The sequence below is a fragment of the Apodemus sylvaticus genome, chromosome 8, assembly GCF_947179515.1.
Source record: "Apodemus sylvaticus chromosome 8, mApoSyl1.1, whole genome shotgun sequence".
Lineage (NCBI taxonomy): Eukaryota > Metazoa > Chordata > Mammalia > Rodentia > Muridae > Apodemus > Apodemus sylvaticus.
Window position 1 is genome coordinate 24,255,438 of NC_067479.1, and position 8,960 is coordinate 24,264,397.

At 42.1% G+C, this 8,960-nt stretch overlaps 1 protein-coding gene across 2 annotated transcripts; it reads left to right on the forward strand.

The window, feature by feature from the left end:
* The first annotated feature begins 1,215 nt into the window (after positions 1–1,215).
* Commd6 (COMM domain containing 6) lies at positions 1,216–8,519 on the forward strand. Of its 2 annotated transcripts, none has more exons than XM_052190780.1 (4): positions 1,216–1,483; positions 1,573–1,584; positions 5,509–5,661; positions 8,200–8,519. In XM_052190780.1, exons 1-4 carry the CDS (start codon positions 1,412–1,414, stop codon positions 8,248–8,250), a joined length of 288 nt encoding a protein of 95 aa, XP_052046740.1. In that variant the 5' UTR covers positions 1,216–1,411; the 3' UTR covers positions 8,251–8,519. The 2 variants fall into 2 exon arrangements, with proteins under 2 accessions (XP_052046740.1, XP_052046741.1); XM_052190781.1 differs by having other exon boundaries at positions 1,222–1,483; positions 1,573–1,775.
* The last annotated feature ends 441 nt before the right edge of the window (positions 8,520–8,960 follow it).

Below are 8,960 nucleotides of genomic sequence, written 5' to 3' on the forward strand. Positions count from 1 at the left end.
TTTGTTTTTTCGAGACAGGGTTTCTTTGTGTAGCCCTGGCTGTCCTGGAACTCACTCTGTAGACCAGGCTGGCCTCGAACTCAGAAATCCGTGCCTCTGCCTCCTAATTGCTGGGATTAAATGCGTGCGCCACCACCACCCGGCTTGGATTTAGATTTCAACTACATCATGCGTGGCGTGGTTCTAGGTGTTTGTTGTATGCACATTAACTAGTACAGTTCAACAATCCTGTGGGAGCTGTTTTGTGGAAAGTGGAACTCTAAAGATGTTCAGCCTACAAAGATATCATCTCTATTCAACAAAACTGTAATATAGGTATTATTCAGAATATGTAATTTCAGTCATATACTTTGATGCCTATGGAAATTATTCTAGATATTTAAGTATGCCTTATTTAACCATTCTGGAACCCTTAAAAACGGAGAATGTAGGTAAAAGAAAGCCAAGGAGAAATTGGCTAGTTAGATTAGCAAACATGAGGGAGATGTGTTTTACTATTTGGCTTTGGAGTGGCTGTGAAGACACAAAGAAATGGCTATGAATTGTCTCTAAAATCCGAAAATCCTTAAAATCTAGCAAAGTAAGAAACTGCACAAAACTAAGTCCTACCAACAACTTGAATGAATTGAAAGGCAGATTCTGTCCCAAGCCTTTGAGGGAGCACTACCTATTTACACTCCTTACTTGTGGAACTTTAGGGACCAAAGAGAATTGGTGTTAAGTTTCCCGACTTATGGTTAGAGTGTTCTTATGAGACAAGTGCTCACGTATTTAAGAAATACTCGTTAAGCAAATTTGTACAGTGAAGCGGTAACCGTTGGTAAATGTGGATGGCATACTGTTGTTTGCAACTTGTCTGAAGATATTTTCAAGTTTTTTCTAAATAAAATATTGGCAAGGCATTATAAAAATCAGCGTTGATATTCTATGCAGAACGCATCTGGGGTCAGCAGAAGAGAAGGCAGGATTGGAAGGTGCTGCTGAAATTGGGTTGAAATTTGGAGTAATAGAGATTTTAAAAAGGCTCCACCCTCCTCAAATCAGGCTAGGCTCGTGAACTCAATCCCTGCGAAGAGACCTCGCCAGACAACTGCAGTGAAAGTCACATCAGAGTCCACACTAGTGGTGGCGAGCCGATTGGGTTGGCATCACCACAGGCACCCTGACTTTGCGCGTGCGCAGTGAGGAGCCCACATCTTGCCCTATGGGGGAGCCGACATCCTGGATGTCACGAGTCCTCCACCAGGTTTCCTGCACGTCTGTGGCCTTTCTCCCCACAGAACTTTCCCCTCATCAGTATCTCCTAAAACTGATGTTTAATTGAGGTAAAATCAGAGTTACATAGAAATCAATTTTCCTCTACCCAGCGTGAGTGGGCGGGGCCTCTATCCGGAAGCGGAAGTGCTGGCCGATGCCTGCGATTTCCACTGTAGCCATGGAGGAGTCTCAGTTCAGGGAGCCCGTGCTGGACGCCAAGTCGGAGGTAAGTCCTGGCTGGGGAGAGAAGTGTCTGGGGCGGACGCTGGCGCTAGGACCGCTTTTCTCTAAATCGTGTCTCTGCTTCCGTTCCAGGTCACCGGCCAGGTGAGTGGCCGCCCCGCAGTGGCCGCCGCCGGGGGCGCGCGGTCCCCGCCCCTGCTCGCCGACCCTTCCCGGGGCTGGGCTTCCCAATTGCACCCGAGGGGACAGCCGCTGTGACTGTCATTTACACTGCCCTGCCCCTAGAGTGCAGCCCGAGCGTTGTTCCACTTTTATTAGGCAACCTTTATTCCAAGGTAGGAATACTGTGTTTGAAAATGCGAGGATTACAAGAGACATTGCTAATATTTGCAAAGACTGCGTCCTTTTTCCTTTTAACTGTTTGATTGAGGCAGGGTCTCACTGAGTAGCCCGGGCTAGCTGGGAATTTTTCTAGCAAGTCCAGACTAGCCTTGAGCTCTCTGAGAGCCACCGGCCTCTGCCTCTGAAGCGCTGGGATCGAAGGTGTGCGCCATCAGGCCCAGCCATTTCTTTAAAGAAGTTACTCTGAAGGGTGAACTATAACTTTTTTAACCTCCCCCATGTTTACATTAGGAATAAATAAGATTTTTGACCTAAATGAATAGTCACACACTTTTCCAGCATAGTCAGAAAATTGGGATTTTTAGTCAGGAGTTACCTAAGTTCACCTAAATATAAGAAAGTGGTGACATTAAAACATGATAAAAATACAGGACCTGGGAGAAGTGTCTACTGAATGCTACTTGTCTCCAAATTATTTTTTATTTTTTATTTTTATTTATTTATTTTGAGGCAGGCTTCCACTAAACTTTTGAGGCTTCCCTTAAAGTCAGCTTGTAGCTCACACTGGGCTCGAACTTGTAATCCTCTACCCTGAGCATCACAAGTGGCTGGATTTAGATGTTACAACTCTGCAGCTTACCTTGCTGTTGGCTATGGAAGATTCCGGCAAGGGGACTCTGTGACAGGGATAAACCTGCTCTGCTTTTACTTAACGGTATATGAGTTAGTGACTTTTTGTTGTTTAGTTTTTGTTTTAAGATTCTGTCTGTATAACACATGGATCCCCAGAGGCCAGAAGAAACTTCAGAGTCTCTGGACTTGGCAGTTAGAGATGGTTGTAAGCTGCCACGTAGGTGCTGGGAACTGAACCCAGGCCCTTTGGAAGAGTAGCAAGTGCGTTTGACCACTGAGTCCTCTCTCCAGCCAGACTTAACTGAGATGGCTTATTATTACTATTCAATCTCAAGTTATTTTGTCTTCTCATTTTATATGTTCCATTAAAGATGCCCTGAAACTCAATTGTACTGGGCTGTGGGTATCTATGTATGTATATATGAATGTATACATGCATGTATTTTAGGAAACTTTTCCACCCCAAAGCAATATGAATCTATCCGTTAGAGTTCTGGAAGTCTGAAGTGTAAAACCAGTTTTACTTGGCCAAGGTGAAGGAAAGTTGTGGTGTGGCTGCAGGGCAGGGTCTCTTGTTTGTCTTTTCCTGTTCTTAGAGCCTGCTTCCTCTCTTGGTTCCAACTCTGCTTTTCTTCTGACTCCAACCTTCTTTCCTTCCTTCTAGAAAAACTGTTATTCCATTGGGATCACACCCAGGAAAATGCAGCCCACAATCTTAATTCTGTTAAATCTTTAATGTTAGCTTTCTTACATGGAGAAAGTCTCTGTGATTAGGACACAGATGTATCTGAGTGATGAGGGTGCTGTAATCTTTTCTTAGTCAGGGTTTCTATTCCTGCACAAACATCATGACCAAGAAGCAAGTTGGGGAGGAAAGGGTGTACTGGCTAGTTTCGTGTGTCAACTTGACACAGGCTGGAGTTATCACAGAGAAAGGAGTTTCAGTTGGGGAAGTGCCTCCATGAGATCCAACTGTGGGGCATTTTCTCAGTTAGTGATCAAGGGGGGGAGGGCCCCTTGTGGGTGGTTCCACCTTTGGGCTGGTGCCCTTGGGTTCTATAAGAGAGCAGGCTGAGCAAACCAGGGGAAGCAAGCCAGTAGGAAACATCCCTCCATGGCCTCTGTATCAGCTCCTGCTTCCTGACCTGCTTGAGTTCCAGTCCTGACTTCCTTTAGTGATAAACTGCAATGTGGAAGTGTAAGCTCAATAAACCCTTTCCTCCCCAACTTATTCAGCTTACACGTTCCACACTGCTGTTCATCACCAAAGGAAGTCAGGACTGGAACTCAAGCAGGTCAGGAAGCAGGAGCTGATGCAGAGGCAATGAAGGGATGTTACTTACTGGCTTACTTCCCTGGCTTGCTCAGCCTGCTCTCTTATAGAACCCAAGATACCAGCCCAGAATGGTACCACCCACAAGGGACCCTTCCCCCTTGATCACTAATTGAGAAAATGCCTCATAGCTGGATCTCATGGAGGCATTTCCTCACCTGAAGATCCTTTCTCTGTGATAACTCCAGCCTGTGTCAAGTTGACACACAAAACCAGCCAGTACACCTTCCATACAGTCATTTACCAGTGGTTGGTCATACAATTATACACACAAGAAAAGCCAGGATAATTTGCAATACTATTAGAACTAATAATGAATTTTAAAAAGATGGTTCAGGGTTTTTTTTGTTTACATAGTTCAGACACAAAGAGCTGAAAAAAATATAGTTTTTAACAAGTTTCACAACTTGCCAAAAGACAAACTATACAGTATGTTGCAGGTAGATCTCCCAAACTAGGTATATGTGGCTGTAATCCCAGCTGGGCAGATGAAGCAAAGGTCACTGCAATTGTGATGCCAGTCTGGGCTTTATAGGAAAATCTTGTCCCCAAAACCAAAACAACAAACCAGCATGTAATGAGCTCCTTCACAGATTGTGAGGGAAATTGTAGGGCCAGGGAGTTGGCTCACTGGGTGACAGTGCTTGCTGCCAAGCTTAATGACTTGAGTTCGATCCCTGGAACACACAGTGAAGCCGAAAACAAACTTAATTCAGGCTGTCCTTTGGCTTCCATGTGCCCAAGAAAATAGGAGTTTAAAAAAAAAGTTTTTAATTATTAAAAGCAATGAGCTTCTGATTTCTAGTTCAGTGTGTAGGGACCTTGGAAGTTATTACTTAGTTCTAATAATTAGAAACTAAAAGGTCAGTCCTGCTTGTGTTTGTCAGAGGAGTGACGTCACAAGGCGTACCTTAGTTTTATTGCAAAAGAGAGCCAGTCAGCAAGGGTAGTATGAGTTCAGGCACCAGCTCATCTTTGGAATAAGACACAAATTTTCCCATCCATGTTTTAGGGTCAGTATCAAGAGCTGTATTTATCCAGTTGTGTTTGATGCTGTAACAACACTGAAGACTCTGCACAGGAACTAGATTGATTAAAAACACAGTTGTCCTTAAAGCTTCTAATCGTCAGAGCCAAACAGACACAGGTCTCTGTGCTGATCCTGGAATGTGTGACCTTGAACCCATTACCTAAGCTCTCTGGGTTTTGTCATCTGCAAAGTGGAAATAATAACCTATAATACTGTGGTGAGGCACTGAACACGTACATACACTGCACAGTGCGTCACCTGGCATGTGTTTGTCATGAGGACTGATGAAATCTAAAGCTACATCATCCACTCACTGTAATAGTAGGTTTTACCTGGATACCTTAGTGAGGAAGCAATGGTCCAGTTTCCACGTGTGCCTCAGGCAACGGTAAGGACCGTGTCTCCCAGCTTCTGCTTTAGGACTTGGGTATGGAGCAGAAGAAAGGTTAAAAAGGCTCCAGAGCACTGAAGCAGAGCAGGAGTGAGCCTGTCACAAGAATCCACTTTCTACTTTCTCTTACTCCTCTGCTTTTCTCTACTTGTTTTCTGATTCTGCTTACACCCTGTGTTTTCTCCTTTGCCATTTGACCATTGCTTGCCAACATAAATGAAGGTATTTTCTTCAACTATGACCAGTATCGAAACGAATACAAGACTGAGGACAGAGAAATTAAGTATTTGTTGAAGGCAGTGGTATTTCTCACGTGATATTTGTTCTGTTGTGTTAAAGCTTATAGATTTCCAGTGGAAACTGGGAATGGCTGTGAGTTCGGACAGCTGCAGATCGCTCAAGTATCCTTATGTGGCAGTGATGCTAAAGGTGGCGGATCCTTCTGGCCAAGTAAACAGCAAGTCCATCGAAATGACAATCCCACAATTTCAGGTTTGTAGTTCAGCTCGCTGAATTTAAGTGTCATTGCTGGTTCAAAAGCAGTATACAGGGGCTGGAGAGATGGCTCAGTGGTTAAGAGCACTGACTGTTCTTCTGAAGGTCCTAAATTCAAATCCCAGTAAGCACATGGTGGTTCACAACCATCCGGAATAAGATCTGATACCCTCTTCTAGGGTGTTTGAAGGCAGCTTAAGTGTACTTACATATAATAAACAAATCTTAAAAAAAAAAAGCTTTATACAGTCTTCCTTCTTAAATAAAAAGTTATTTACTTGTAAGTTGATGTACTTTACATGTAGTCATTTCTAAAGTTATTTTCTCTGGGAACTTAAATTTTTGTTTTTCAATAAGACATGCCAATTTGTGTATGGTACCATTTAATTACTTTGACAGTTTTCGATGGATATATTTAGGAATATTTCAGCTCCTCTACAGGATATCTACTTTGTAATTTGCTTTCTATTATTTTTCTTTAGGCTTAATAATAATTTTAAGCCAAACTAATCTTTTCTTTCAATAGCAATGACATTGAGTTTTAGGCTGATGTTTATAAAACACAGTTCAGATCCAGTACTTATTGGCCAGTCTTATTAGCTAGAGATTTAAGTACTCAATAGTTTATTATTAAACTCAAGCCATTCCCCAAGCAGGAAATGGTAGTGAGCACTAAGTCTAATTTCCTCTTGAATGTATATGATGAGAGACATGCGTATTGTTAGCCGATTTAACTGGCATGTGCAATTTTGGTTTGGTTTTCTGTGAACCCTTCAGTAGCTAAAGCAGTTAGCTTTCAAAGGACAGGTAGACACTCTAGAAAAGCAACCATAGTAAATGAAATGGAAATAAAAAGTTATTTTTTTGAAAGAGAATAAAAATGCATTGGTCATGGAATTCCTTTGTGTGTTTTATTTTGGGTATATGGTGTTTGGTCTGCTAGTGTGTCTGTGTACCACATGCATGCAGTAACCAGAAGAGGGCGTCAGATCCCATGGGACTGGGGTTTCAGGACGTTGTAATGGCTGCCATGTCAGTGCCCCTGGAATCAAGCCCAGGGTCTCTGGTAGAGCAGGTAGTGTTCGTGACTGCAGAGCCATCTCTCTAGCTCTGCTTTCTTTTTTATTTGTGTATGATGTGGGGGTCACGCCTCCAGCCTGGCTCATGATGGTGCTTTCATGGACTCTGGGAAGGCTTTTCCCTACCGCTGTATGACTTTTGAGTTCCTCTTCTATAAAGTGTATTTTAAGGGGTTCTTGATAGATCAGACCACACACACCTTTGTTCTTGTAATGTTGATAGGTGTTTGAAGGGATGGACCATGGGCAAGGAAGTGCGTCGTGCAGTCATTGACTGACTGAAAGAGCAGCTCAGCCATCCACATGTGCAGACCCGTCCTTCTCCCTCATTCTGCCTCTACAGGTTTTTCTCCTCAGGGATAAGCAAATAAGTAAATAGACCACCTGTCCTCTGAAGCAGTTGTATAATTGACAAGTAAAAATTTTATGTTTTCAATGTATACAATGTGATTTGGTAAAAATATGTGTTGTGCCATGACTGTGTCCATGAAAGTAGTTATCACATGCATTACCAGCCATAGTGTGTATGAATGTGTGTGCTGAGAACATTTAAAATCTATGCTCCTGGGACCTGGTGAGATGGCTCAGTGGTTAAGAGCACTGACTGCTCTTTCAGAGGACTTGGGTTCAATCCTACATGGTAGCTCACAGCTGTCTGTAACTCCAGTTCAGGGGATCTGACATGTTCACGCCAATGCACATAAAATAAAATTTAATAAATTCTTTAAAAAAAATCTATGCTCCCAGTCCCTCACAACAATATGCTATTACTAGTCATACTCGGCATTCTGCATATTAGATCTGCAGGACTTCTACAGCTAAGTCTGCACCCTTTGGTCAACATCTTCCCTCTTGTCACACCCCCAGTACCAGACAGCCACCTGTGATTTTCTGTATCTGTGAACCAGTATCCTTAATAGAACTGAGATCATGTAATGTCTGGCTGGCTGGGTCTTGTTGGTTTTTAGCATGGCGTCCTCTGGGTTCACCTGTGTTGGAAATGCCAGAGTTTCCTCTTTCGTTGCTGAATGATTGCACTGTGTGTATATGCCCACGCCTCCAATATAGTAAGTAGCACATATGTGTGGCTGTTACATGTGACCACCGTGTATACATGTAAGGGATCTGAACATTTGTAGATTTTGCTATTCTTGGTCTTGCTTCTGAGCCAGTGACCCATGGACACTGAGACACCTGCAGGAACATGTACTGGGTAATGTGTTCTTCAGGAGATAGTTCTTCCTGTTTGTGTTTTTAGACATGGTCATCCTGGAGCTTGTCTCAAATTTGCTATATATTTTGACCCCTCTTGACTAGGAATGTTTGTTTTCAATGATCTTTACCAAGACTGTAACATTAAAATACAGACAGTATATATCTGGTGATTAGATATAATTAAAGGAACTTCATAAATATCTTTTAAAAGCAAAATTAATATTTTCCCCTTTCTCTTCAGAATTTCTACAGACAGTTCAAGGAAATTGCTGCTGTTATTGAGACTGTGTGAGAACTGATTCGTGATTCTAAAGTCATGGACTCTCCCTTCCAAAAGAGAACTGTATATGGATCACAAGATATTTATACAGTGAAAATTGTGCTTCTGGGGTTGGAGAGATGGCCTGGAGGTTAAGAGCACTGGCTGCTTTTCCAGAGGACTAAGGTTCAATTCCTAGCACCCACATGGAAGATCACAACTGTCTGTAACTCCAGTTCCAGGGGACCCAACACATGCAAGCAAATTCGGATGCATTTAGAATAAAAATAATTAAAAAATAATTTCACTTCTAATTTTTAAAAACAAGTTTTTAAAAATTAGATAAACATGCATTTTAGTGGTGACCAATACTTAGCCTAGTTGGTGAGCTAAAAGTGACTGTGTTGACCACTAATATGTATAGATTATGTGCAATTCTATCTCCATAAACAGAAGTGTAGGGATATTACTAAATGCAGCCCAGTTTTGTGTATTAGGAAATTTTCAAATCTTACTGATAACATCTAACTTTATAAATAAAATCTTGTCTAGAATTTATATGAAGTTAAGAAAGTAATAATCAACTAAAACTCCTTCACAAATTCAGTTTTAGGACTTGCCTTGTGAAATAAAGGAATTACTGAAGGAATTAGAAGAATGAGGCTTCCTTCCTCAGGCATTTGTGATCAGGTTAAACTAAACAATCCTCCTTACGTTAGCTTTGCATTCGGCTGTTTCTGATG

What these genes read in the sequence shown, in the direction of transcription:
- Commd6 (XM_052190780.1), top strand. Translation starts at nt 1,412, where the DNA reads ATGCCTGCGATTTCCACTGTAGCCATGGAGGAGTCTCAGTTCAGGGAG. An exon ending in TGACAATCCCACAATTTCAG is followed by an intron (nt 5,662 to 8,199) that starts GTTTGTAGTTCA and finishes CTTTCTCTTCAG; the next exon opens with AATTTCTACAGACAGTTCAA.